General features: G+C 41.5%; 1 gene segment (V, D, J or C); it reads left to right on the top strand.

Annotated features, from left to right (window-relative positions):
* The first annotated feature begins 5,165 nt into the window (after positions 1 to 5,165).
* Positions 5,166 to 5,754, top strand: LOC101015303. The segment is given in 2 exon segments: positions 5,166 to 5,292; positions 5,417 to 5,754. Coding segments are annotated over 2 exon segments (378 nt in total).
* Positions 5,755 to 13,424: the final 7,670 nt, after the last annotated feature.

Below are 13,424 nucleotides of genomic sequence, written 5' to 3'. Positions count from 1 at the left end.
CATTTCCCTTTCCTGATTGTCCCTCTCTATTGACAGAAGATGGCTCAGGGGATTCACTACTGAGTCTCAAGCTCTTACCCAAAGCCCTCAGTCTAGTGTTGCTCTTTTCCTTCACGCTGTTTTTGTTTGTTTGTTTTCTTGTAATCATCTTAGCAATAAAATAATAACTATTTTATTCCTAGCTATTAAACATGTTATCTTAGTTAATTACAGTGGTTGCCTTCAGAATGATAAATGGTCTTTCAAAATGATGTTAAGAGATCCAAATCCATGTGCTTCAGAAGTTGCAAGAAGCTCTGTCTAGCCCGGGTGCCAGTGAGTCTCTCACAGTGCTCCATGCAGCTGGCCCCACAGAGTCCCTCTGTGCTGTCATGTCACCCACTGCCTTCTGTGAATGAGATATTCTGATTAGAATCCTGGTGGATGCTCTTTGAGCCAGCACCCACACAACTCCCATGAAAGCTGAGGACCACAGGCCCCTGAAGATAATCACAGGTCTCTAGACTCACAGCTCATGACTGTCCTCTGCAGACACAGCTTCTCCTCAGATGGCTGAAGGTTGTCATTGGCTGTGTCCTTCCTTGTGCATGACAACAGGACACAGAGCAGGTCTGTAAGCAGCCCTGAAAGCCAGGTTCTGTGTAAGCCCTCCTGTGTGGGTGCCTCTTACCTGGACATACTTGTGCAAACCAAAAATGACACTATATGCTCCCTGGCCAAATAAATGAACTTGTCCTCTCAGCCAAGAATACGCCAAAATCAACCTGAAATACAAGTACAGGCCATGATGGGAATGGATGATTGGATATGCCTTAACTTACCCTTCTTCTTTTAAAATTCAGGCACAACTGACCAGCGTTTAATATTAAGACAGAGACCTTGAGGCTGACAAAGCAAACTGTCTGTCGCAATAAGATACCAACATGACAGATACCAGGCCCAAGGAGAAATCAAATAACCAAGATATTATTATTTAATGTACTTTAAAATGTCTCTGCAAAGCTGTTTCTTGTGGGGGGAAAAAAAACCCCTACATTCTATGGAGAATCCAACCCCTTTTCAAGTCCCTTTCCTGATGCACAGAGATTTAACTAAGAGTTGGCACGTTTTACCATTTGATTTTAAGTCTGAAAAACAATTACAGCCTATTCTCTCTAAAGCCTGCTACCTGAAGGCTTCATCTGCATGATAAACCTTGGCTCCACAACTTTTTTTCTTAACCCAGAAACTCCCTTCTGTTGATTACGGGTCACTAGATTCTGCCTATGGAATCTTTGAATCCACCTATGACCTGGAAGTCCTCAACAACCCCCCTCCTTTGGGCTGTCCTGCCTTTTCATATCAAACCAATGTACAGCTTACACATATTGATTGACATCTTATGTCTCCCTAAAATGTGTAAAACCAAGCTGTAGCCCGACCACCTTGGGCACACGTTCTGAAGACCTCTTGAGGCTGTTTCACTTATATGTCTTTAACTTTGACCAAATACATTTCTAAATTGATTGAGACTTGTCTCAGATACATACTAGTTTACAGCTGCCACTGGATACACTTAGAGAAGTGAAGAGATTTATGATATTGAGAAAAGAAGGAAAGCAGGGTGTGTGGAGAGAGAGAGAGAGTACTATTGATGTATGTACAGGACTAACACTGAGACCTGGTTCTGTAATGGTGTAGTAAAGAGTATCATCCCCAAATAATGAGATTTCATTCCAAGAAGCCTATGCATGCATTTTATTTGGGAAAAGGGCAATTGCAAGTGTAAATTAGGGAGCTTGAAACAGAGAGATCATCTTAGGTTAATCAAGTGGGCCCTAAATGCGATCACAAGTGTCCTGAGAAAAAAAGAGGCAGAGAGGCACTTACCATAGACTGAAGAGGAGAAGGCAATGTGAACACAGAGACAGAGATTGCAGTGATGTGTCCACAGCCAAGGAGAGCTGAAGCCACCAGAAGATGGAAGAGCTAAACCCCATTCCTCTCTAGAGCTTCTGGAGGAGCTAGACCTGACGACTCCAAGATGTTATACCAGCGAAACTGATTCTGGACTTCTGGTCTCCAGAACTATGAGTGATTCCATTCCTGTTGTTTGAAGCTACCACATTTTTGAGAACTTGTTACAGTAGCCTGAGAACACTAACACAAATGGTGCTCTGGGAAAATGCAGACTAAATGTGCTGTGGTGGTTTGCAATCTCCTTGCTTAACTTTCTGATATTAGACATAAATACATTGGTGGAAAATTTTGTGATTAAAGAAAGGTACATGAAACTACAGAGTACAGAGAGCCATCTGTTAGTTATAAGATAAATATTGATAATTTTAGCTGAAAATGACATATGACTGGTAATATCTCACATCACATCCTGAGTTACTCAAGGATGCATAAAAGGGGCACTAGATACTCTTCTCATATGTGTGTGTGTGTCTACACATGTATGTTCACTTCATGGTGCGTCAGCTGGTGGAACCATCAGGACACCCCTTCATATCCTCAATGCCCCATTTCACACATGAGGCAACTGTTCATGACAGCACATGGCTGATTTGCCTAAAAGTCACTTGGTCAGCAGTTGTTGAAGCTGAACTTAGAATCTAGGTCTGTCTGACCTTAACTATGTTCCTTCCTCAGAGCCACATTCATTCCATGGAGGAACCCATAACCTAGAAATCCCAGGAAGAGACAAAGCCAGAAGTACAAGGTGTGTTTCTTAACCCATGCTCACTGCAGCCTCTAGTCCTCATCACGCTGACACTAAGCTTAAACCCAGACCCTTCTACAGTTTTGTCTACAAAGCACAACTTGCTCAAAGCCTTTACAGACACCAAGAACCTTTCCTTCAGATATGGCAGCAGGGTCACAGCTTGCATTGCCCTGACCACATTTTGTCTCCTCTGCCATCCCCATCTCTCTGACTCAGTCCTCGCTTCTCAGATTGTGTTTTGTACAGCTAATGTCCCTCTGAATCTTAAAATAGCAAACCCATAGCCCCCTCCTCTGCTCATGTGCTGTGAGAGATGACCTCCAGGCTCTCAGATATCAAGATTGTATAAAACTTAACCCAGAGATTTACTCAAGAGACTTTCTACATAAGAAGAATTCTGGTGCTAGCTCTAGTCATAGAAAATTGTTCTCTGTCTTTTGTCGAAATTGGCAGCAAAACACAACAACATAGAACTATTTGGGAGAATAGAGGACAATAATACACTCAGGGAAGTAAAACACACCCCCTTCCCTTGCATTGGTTTCCTGTTGCTGCTGCAACAAAATACCACAACCTTACTGGCTCCATACAACACAAGTGTATTATCTTACATTTCTGGAGGTTAAAAGTCTCAACGAAGTAAAATCAAGGAGTAGTAGGACTGTATTCACTCTGGAGGCATCAAGAGAGAAAATCCAATACTCAGCTTTCCATCTTTCAGTGTTTCCACATTCGTGACTCCATGGCCCCTTTCTTCATCACTCCAGCACCCCTATCTATTGTCCCAGCTCCTCTCTAGATGTGACCTTTCTCCCTCCCTATTATAAGGACACTTGTGATTATGCTGGTCTCACCCAGATAATTCAGGATACTCTCCTGACCTCAAAATACTTAACCTTGTCTGCCAAGTTACTTTTGGCATATTCGTAAGTAATAATCATAGATTCCAGATATTAGGACAATGATGTCTTTAGGGGGTATATTATTCATTTCACAAACACGTCTCATTATCCCCACAATGGTCTTGCCCTAAAGTAGAATAAAAATATCACAAGGCAGATTGATGAGGTAATAGACCTAGAAAAAAACCTGAGACTCTTGGATACCCTCCAAGAATGAGGATTTTTTACAGTACCTTCGGTTGGATCCCCCCAGTGAGAAGGATGACAAAGATTCCCATGCAAGCAGTATATTTACAAAGTGCAGGAAACAAGCAAGACAGCAAGAGAGGGGACGGGGAAAGTTAAAAGTGCCTCAGAGGGAGCCACCTCTGAGGATGACGAGAGATCAAGCCCACATAGAAACACAGGAAAAATGCCTCTGTTATTCCATCTGAGATGTGAGGGAGCTGGGGTATGTGTACACCTACTTTGTCATCACTGATTGACAGCCATCCTAGGGGATGCTAATTCCAGACCATGAGTTCTGCCTCATTTGCACTGAGCAGCAGCCGCTCTCACTAAGGAGAGAGGGTTCACTGACCTGGACTTTCCCCAAGGCCTCCCCCTCACCTACCCTCCAGGAACCCAAGCTCTAGGACAGATGCACCTGAGACCCCAGGAACAGGCTGTTGGGGAGCACAGCTCAGAGCATTACCCAGGAGCTGTGGCTTTTCTCATCCTGCTTTGAAACAATTGATTATTTGAGCCTAGGTTGACAGAGGTTGATAGAGGGCTTCAAGTTGATCCTAATCCAGGCTCCTATAGTCAGCGAGTGAAACAGAGATTTTAATTGAAATAATCAGACCTGGCATCACTAGTCAGGCTCCATGCTGGAGAACCATAAGAAATTATACCAAAGGCAGGAAAGGGGATGGAATATGGGGATTCCATGCCAGGAATAATGTGCAGCCCTTTAGCCCCTGGGCATTAAAGAGACCCACAGCTCTGGAGAATGGCAGATCTATGCATGGCACAGGTATCACCTTTGTGTATCTACAGCAAATTGTTTTTTCTTATACTGCAAGAACAATGGCTTAAGTTTATTAGTAAATTCTATTGAATTTATCAAACACACTTCTGAAAAAGACTTTTTTATTTTCACTTCAAAAAAGAAGCAATTTCACACTGACAGAGACACTGTTAGTACAGCACTAAATACTTTTACACTCATCAAATTTCTTTGAAAGTAACTGAAAGTTCTGACATCCCCATATTCTACAACTTTATTATGAATTTTCTGCCAAAAATGATGCTTTCCTATGCACTCCTAATACAAGGATGAAAACTTTATTTAATCTAGTCTTAGGTTCACTTACAATTTTGAAAACTCACTCCAAAATATGTTCTGTAAGCATATGGCCATGAGAGAAATGTATTCTCTCTAGGTAAGTCTGCACTGCCTGATCTGTTGGGACCCTGGGGACACTGCCCCTGTGTTGAGTTACTGAGATGAGCCAGCCCTGCAGCTGTGCCCAGCCTTCCCCATCTGCTGCTGATTTGCATGTCCCAGAGCACAGCCCCCAGTGCTTAAGACTTTTTTATAGGCTGGTCATACCCTGTGCAGGAGTCAATCTCAGTCAGGACACAGCATGGACATGAGGGTCCCCGCTCAGCTCCTGGGGCTTCTGCTGCTCTGGCTCCCAGGTAAGGAAGGAAAACAACAGGAATTTACCAAGCTGGTGTGCTCCGTACTGTCTGGAACTTCAGGGAAGTCCTCTGATAACATGATTAATATTAAGAAGATTTGTTTTTATGTTTCCAATCTCAGGTGCCAGATGTGATATCCACATGACCCAGTCTCCATCCTCCCTGTCTGCATCTGTAGGAGACAGAGTCACCATCACTTGCCGGGCGAGTCAGGGCATTACTGATGATTTAGCCTGGTATCAGCAGAAACCGGGGGAAACTCCTAAGCTCCTGATCTATGAGGCATCCAGTTTGCAAAGTGGGATTCCCTCTCGGTTCAGCGGCAGTGGATCTGGGACAGAATTCACTCTCACCATCAGCAGCCTGCAGTTTAATGATTCTGCCACTTATTATTGTCAACATTATTACAGTTACCCTCCCACAGTGCTACAAGTCATAACATAAACCCCCAGGGAAGCAGATATGTGAGCCTGGGCTGCCCCAGATGCTCCTCCTGGTGCCTCCATGTGCTGAGAGCATTTCTCAAAGTCAGTCAGGTTTTGAAAGTCATTGGGAGGTTTCTGTAGAGGGGCCAGGGAGGCTCCTCTGAACCCTAAGCCTCTTTCGCCGTCATCCACAGCAGAAAATATGTTACAACGCCTGACCTGGCAGAATAAAGAAGAGAGATAAGACCACCTGAGAAATCTATGTTATGGGATAATTGGAATTCATATAGAAAAAGAGAAGATACTCTTAGTTTTCCAAGGAGAATTTGTTCAAATTGACTAAATTAGAGTCTAAACCACAGTCTTTCTGAAGCCTACAGTATGTCATTTATGAAGCAGGTACTAGAGACAAGGGATTCTCAGGTCCTCCTCCAGAAGCCAGAGTGCACCTGCCCCAGGTGGTATGTGCTGAGTACCGTGTGATGATCCTCAGACCTGTTTGGGACGCCCAGGGCGGGGGTGCTGATGCTCTCAGCTGCCTGCAGCATGTCTCCAGGTGATTCTCCGGTCCACACCTAATTCCACGTGTTTTACTTCAGGTGTCTGTTTACATGAATCCACCATTCTGAGTTCCCAGTGTCATAGGAGGGCAACTTGTTGAGCAACTCTAAAGAAACCATAGAAAGAAAAGGAGCTTTGGAAAATGTGATTCCAGAAATGATAGTAATGATGGGGAATTGACAGCTGATTGGCCAGTAAGGTACACTTACTACAACGCTCAATATTTTTCCTGTTACAGATTGTCCCAGAATACACTTGAATGTGCTTTCGAGTCTTACCAGCAAGTCTGGGTTCATAGCAAGAAAACTTCATTAAGTTGTAGATGAAACAGAAAAATCAGGAAATTGTATGAAATATATTATAATGCTGTGTGTGGTAGCTCATGCCTGTAATATTGAGCACTTTGAGAGGCTAAGGCAGGAGAATTGCTTCATCCTAGGAGTCTGAGATTGGACTGGTGTTGGGAAGAGACCCCCAAATCTGATCATAAACAAACCCCAAAACTGGCCATAAACAAAATCTCTGCAGCACTGTGACATGCTCGTGATGGCTTTGATGCCCGTGCTGAAGGTTTTTGGTTTACCGGAATGAGGGCAAGGAACACGTGGCCCACCCAGGGAAGAAAACCACTTAAGGTGTTCCTAAACAATAGCGTGAGCCATCTGTGCCTTAAAGATCTGTTCCTGCTGCAGATAACTATCAAAAGCCCATCCGTTTGTTTCCCGTAAGGAATGCCTTTAGTTAATCTATAGTCTATAGAAACAATGCTTGGCCGGGCATGGTGGCTCAAGCCTGTAATCCCAGCACTTTGGGAGGCCGAGACGGGCGGATCACGAGGTCAAGAGATCGAGACCATCCTGGCTAACATGGAGAAACCCCGTCTCTACTAAAAAAATACAAAAAACTAGCCAACTGTCGTGGCGGGTGCCTGTAGTCCCAGCTACTTGGGAGGCTGAGGCGGGAGAATGGCGTAAACCAGGGAGGTGGAGCTTGCAGTGAGCTGAGATCTGGCCACTGCACTCCAGCCTGGGCAACAGATCGAGACTCCGTCTCAAAAAAAAAAAAAAAAAAAAAAAAAAAAAAAAAAAGAAACAATGCTTATTGCTGGCTTGCTGTCAACAAATATGTGGGTAAACCTGTTCATGGCTCTCAGCTGTGAAGGCTGCCAGCCCTTTGATTCCCACTCTGCACTCTCTATTTCTGTGTGTATGTCTTTAATTCCTCTAGCACGGCTGAATTACAGTCTCCAGCACCGAGTTGGTCTCGGCAAGTGGTGCCCATATGTAGGGCTCGAACCCGGGCTGAAGGGTCGCCAGAGTGATGGTTGGAGAACTTGGAACTACACTGGTGGACAGCCGAGTACTCTTAAGCAGTTCTCATGGTGAGTAAGAAGGAAAGCTCGGAAGCATCAGTGCAACAATGGAACAAGTGTCCGCTCTGCTTCTTTTCACCTTGGAACATTTTCACACTGATAATAAGGAAGAAGGAGAGTATAACGAAGTAACAGAAGAGGTGACAGAGAAGGGTTGTTTGCCAGCTAAAGCTAAAGTGGCAAAGGAGGGAGAGGTTTGTCCCTATTCTTCTGTACCCCTCATTAGTTTGAAGAAAAAGACTGGCCTGACCCTCCAGAACTTCCTTTTCCAGAGGACACTGTGTGAAAAGTAGTTGCCCCAGTGACTGTTCAAGCAGTGCCTCAAGCAACCACTCTCAGTTCTACTCAGGCAGGAATCTAGCAAGCTAGACAAGAGGGTGACATAGAGCCTTGGCAGTTCCCTGTTAGGATACACTCCCCAGATCAACAGGGAAATACTATAGCTATATTTGAGCCTTTTACTTTTAAATTGCTCAAAGAATTTAAACAAGCTATTAATCAATATGGACCAGGTTCTCCTTTTGTAATGAGACTGTTAAAGAATGTTGCTGTCTCCAGTCAGATGATTCTTACTGACTGGGACGCTCTTACTTGAGCTTGTCTAACTCCTGCTCATTTCTTATAATTTAAAAGTTGGTGGGCAGATGAAGCTTCCATTCAGGCTGCTCACAATGCCCAGGCCCAACCTCAAATTAATGTAACTGCAGACCAAGTTTAGGGGTTGGCTTCTGGTCTGGTTTAGATGCACAAGTGGTTATGCAGGATGATGCCATAGAGCAGCTTAGAGGAGTATGCATTAGAGCTTGGGAAAAATTCACTTCAGGTGCTGAAGAATACCCTTCCTTTCGTGCTGTTATGCAGGGGCTGAAAGAAACTTATACAGATTTTTATAGCTCAGTTACAGGCGTCTCTTAAAAAGGTGATTGCAGATTCTGCTGCTTAGGATATAGTGTTGCAGTTACTAGCTTTTGAATGCCAATCCTGAGTGCCAAGCAGCTCTGTGACCTATTAGAGGGAAAGCACATCTAGTTGATTATATTAAGGCGTGTGATGGTATCAGAGGTAATCTGCATAAAGCTACTTTGTTGGCGCAAACTATGGCAGGGCTGAGAGTGGGTAAAGGAAATACTCCATTTCCTGGAGCTTGTTTTAACTGTGGGAAGCGTGGTCATACTAAAAAAGAATGTAGAAAAAATCAGCGAGTATTACAATAACACTAGTATTATTGTCCAAGAGCAAGACTTGGTAGAATGGCTTTTTCTTCCACATACTAATTCACGGACTCTAACTCCTTATTTGGATCGAATCACTCCTGTGATCGGAAATGGGAGAACTCAGATTGTTAAATTACCTGGATATGATCCTGGAAAAATTATTGTCCCTCTCATGAAGACACAAATACAGCAAACTTGTATAAATAGTCTTACTTGACAAACCAATTTAGCTGACTTTGTGAGTTTTCTCAATAATCATTTCCCTAAAACAAAATTATTTCAATTTTTGAAATTAACTAATTGGATTCTCCCTAAAATAACTAAATTTCAACCAATTGAAGGTGCTGAAAATGTCTTCACAGATGGGTCTAGTTATGGTAATTCTTCTTATTCCAGATTGAAAGGTAAAGTTTTCTAGATGTGCTACACTTCAGCTCAAAAAGTGGAGCTTGTAGCTGTAATTGAGGTTTTGACTGCTTTTGATATGCCTATTAATGTGATTTCTCATTCTTCACACGTGATTCATTCCACACAGTTAATTGAAAATGCTCAGTTATGATTTCATACAGATGAACAACTGATGACTTTATTTACCCAAATGCAAACAGCAGTTAGGAGTAGAATGTACCCTTTTTACATCACTCACATTAGGGCTTATACACCTCTTCCAGGACCCTTGACTGCAGGGTATCAAATGGCTGATCGCCTAGTTGCTACTGCAATATCTAATGCTAGACACTTTCACAATTTAACCCAGGTTAATGCCTCTGGTCTCAAACACAAATACAGCATTACCTGGAAAGAAGCTAAAGCTATTATCCAGCGATGCCCAACTTGCCAAATGGTGCATTCCTCATCTTTTACAGGAGGAGTTAATCCTCGAGGATTGGAACCTAATTCTCTTTGGCAAATGGATGTCACACACGTTCCCTCTTTTGGGAGACTAGCTTATGTACATGTATGTGTGGACACCTTTTCTCACTTTGGGCTACATGCCAATCAGGAGAGTCTTCTGCCTGTGTTAAAGGTCACCTTTTGCAGTGTTTTGAAGAAGCATTCCAGCTTCTATTAAAACAGATAACGCCCCAGGCTATACTAGCCAAGCTCTAGCTACATTTTTCTCTATATGGAATATTAAACACATTACTGGCATCCCATATAATTCTCAAGGACAAGCCATTGTAGAAAGAATGAATCTCTCCCTGAAACAGCAGTTGCAAAAGCAAAAAGTGGGAAACAGAGATTATGGGACACCCCATATACAATTGGATCTAGCACTATTGACTTTAAATGTTTTGAGCCTGCCTAAAGGCCAGATGCTATCAGCAGCTGAACAGCATCTACAGAAACCAGCTGTAAAGACAAGCAGAACAACTGGTTTGGTGGAGAGATCCAATAACAAAAAGTTGAGAAATAGTTAAAATAATAACTTCGGGAAGAGGTTATGCATGTGTTTCTCCAGGTCAAAATCAACAGTCGATTTGGATACCATCAAGACACCTGAAAACTTATCTTGAGCCAGGTGCTGTGGAAGAGATTCCGGGAGGATCCTGAGGGCCTCCCAGTTGCAGCCATGTCGAGACTGACGCTGAGGAGGACCCCAACTGTCTCCTGCAACACCTGTTGAACACAGCCACCTACCTGGGGACAGATTAAGAAGCTGTCACAGAAGGCAGAAGAAAGCCTGAAGAAAGAGAGATAAAGAGTCACAATGAGTAATTTAATGATAGCTATGATAGCAGTGATCACCTTTGCCATGAGTATTCCTTCAGCAAGGGCTGACACAGAGAACAATTATACTTATTGGGCATATTTATCAATCCTGGCTGGCAATAATACCTGGATGTGCCACAGCTACACACGCCTTCTGATCTCAGTATTTACCATAATAAATCTGCTCCTATAATTGAGGCATACCACCCTCAAAAACCTAGTTGTAAACAGAATTGAACCTGGCCAGAAATAATGAATGTACTTGTTTGGGAAAATTGCACTGCAGAACAGGCAGAGGTGCTGCACAACCATTCCTATGGAATCATTATTGATCAATCCTCTAAGGGGATGTTTAGCTTGAATTGCACCTGTCAGTGTACTTGCCACAGGTGCACTATGTCCAGCTGCTCTAAACAAAATGGTCAGATGGTATAAATAGTAAGAAATATGGCAAGAGTTCCTGTTATCTGGAAACATGGCAGTATAGTGGCACCTCAACGTCAAATGATATGGCCCTCTGTAGGAACTAAACATAAGGATTTGTGAAAACTACTAATGGCTCTTAATAAGATCAAAATTTGGGAAAGAATAAAAAAGTATCTAGAAGGACACTCTACAAACTTGTCTTTGGATATTGCAAAATTAAAAGAACACATATTTAAAGCATTCCCAGCACACCTGACCTTAATGCCAGGAACTGGAGTGCTTGAAGGAGCTGCAGATGGATTAGCAGCTAGTAACCAATTAAAATAGATAGAAAACACTTGCAGGCTCTGCGATTTCAATGATGATTGTATTATTAATTTGTGTTGTTTGTCTTTGTGTAGTCTGTAGATGTGGATCCCAACTCCTGTGAGAAGTAGCTCACCTTGACAAAGCTGCCTTTGCTTTTACTGCTTTGCAAAACAAGAAGGAGGACATGCTGGGGATAGGCCCCCCAAACTGGCCATAAACAAAATCTCTGCAGCACTGTGACATGTTGATGATGGCCATGATGCCCATACTGAAGGTTGTGGGTGTACCGGAATGAGGGCAAGGAGCACCTGGCCCACCCAGGGTGGAAAACTGCTTAAAGGCATTCCTAAGTCACAAACAATAGCATGAGCGATCTGTGCCTTAAGGACGTGTTCCAGCTGCAGATAACTAGCCAGAGCCCTTCTCTCTATTTCAGCCTATCCCTTTGTTTCCCGTAAATAATACTTTTAGTAAATCTATAATCTATAGAAACAATGCTTATCAATTTATTGACTTGCTGTCAATAAATATGTCGGTAAATCTCTGTTCAGGGATCTCAGCCCTCAAGGCTGTGAGACCCTTGATTTCCCACTCCACACCCTATATTTCTCTGTGTGTGTCTTTAATTCCTCTAGCGCTGCTGGGTTATGGTCCCCACGACCAAGCTATCCTCAGCAACCTGGACTTGCTCTCTCATGAGGAAGGTCTAAAATTTAACATTGTGTTATCCTTGATTCTATTGCACCAACTTTCATCTAGTCTTTTTGTCAGTCACTCACAAGGGCACTCAAGTCAAATTCTCTAAAGATATGATCATCTTTTTTCTAATTCTAGGCAAAAGGTTGATTTTAGATTTTTAATCAAATTAAATTAAAGCAAATTAAATATTTTAATGTTATAAATATGGCCATTTAAGTTGTATCTTTCTCTCAGTCACTCTACAAATGTTAATATGGGGCAATTTCATAATAGGATCCTCATGATTTTCCTTTTCCTCTACAGTCTCTCAGTAAAGTGACCTAGTATGAGAAATTCTATGAGGTTAATTTAAACCCAAGACAAAATAGTTATATTGAAATGTAATACTTTGATGATAAGCCAGAAACAAAAGATGTTGCTCTTACTTTTTGATTTACTTAAAATTATTACTGATTAGTAAACATTTGCTTTAATTTTCCATAGAATCAATAAGCTTCTCTCTTTTTTCTTTCCTTACATGAATTATTTTTGTATAAACAATTTTCCTGGAGTAATAGATTGGCTTACCTTCTTATTTTCAGTTTTAATTTCCGCCTAAATCTGCTAGGATTCCAGAATACAAAATAAACCATTTTCTAGTTTGAGGATGTTTCTAATTGACTAGGGTAAGAATATTGAGTATGAGTAAGATGCAGCTAAATCAGTGTCTAGCGAGAGATTATGCCTTTATTCACTTGTTAAACATGATAATTTTATTCCTGACTGCTCCTGGGAGGTCAGAATTTATTTTATTACTGATCATTTTTTTGCTGGTAGATATTATAGAAAAGTTAATATCAAATCTGGAAATACTCCAAAATAAGTGCATTTGTTTCTTCACAGAGCATTTACAGTTGGGTGATCCTTAGCTCCAGCCCCAGAATAACCAAGTAATAATAAAATTCTCTACTGTGATGTGAAGCTGCTGCTTCCAGAAGGGCAGAGGGTCACCATTTCCAGCTGTCAAGGCAGAGACTTGTTAATTATTAATTAATAATTGATATTATTATTAATTATTAGAATTACTATTAATTAATATTGATTAATATTAATAATATAATTAATAATAACAGAAATATTATTAATTATTAATTGATAATAACAGAAATGTTATTAATAATTAATATTATTAATTATTATTATAAGACATGGAATGATCACTAAATAATTTATTCAGCTCTTATCTCTTTCCAATTCACAATTTTTGATTTTTGTTGGAGGGAGATAAAAGGAAGAAGCTCAAAGACAATTTCAGTTCATTTTAGGAATCAGTTTAGGTGAGTTAATTGGATTCCTGATTTTACCTGACAGTCTCAAAATTTATTTAATTTTAATTAATGTAAGTATTTCATGGATTCTTAGAATTATTTA

Source organism: Papio anubis, chromosome 14 (assembly GCF_008728515.1).
Source record: "Papio anubis isolate 15944 chromosome 14, Panubis1.0, whole genome shotgun sequence".
NCBI classification, from domain to species: Eukaryota; Metazoa; Chordata; class Mammalia; order Primates; family Cercopithecidae; genus Papio; species Papio anubis.
Note: the sequence above shows the minus strand (reverse complement) of the source record. Positions and strands in the feature narration are given on the sequence as shown.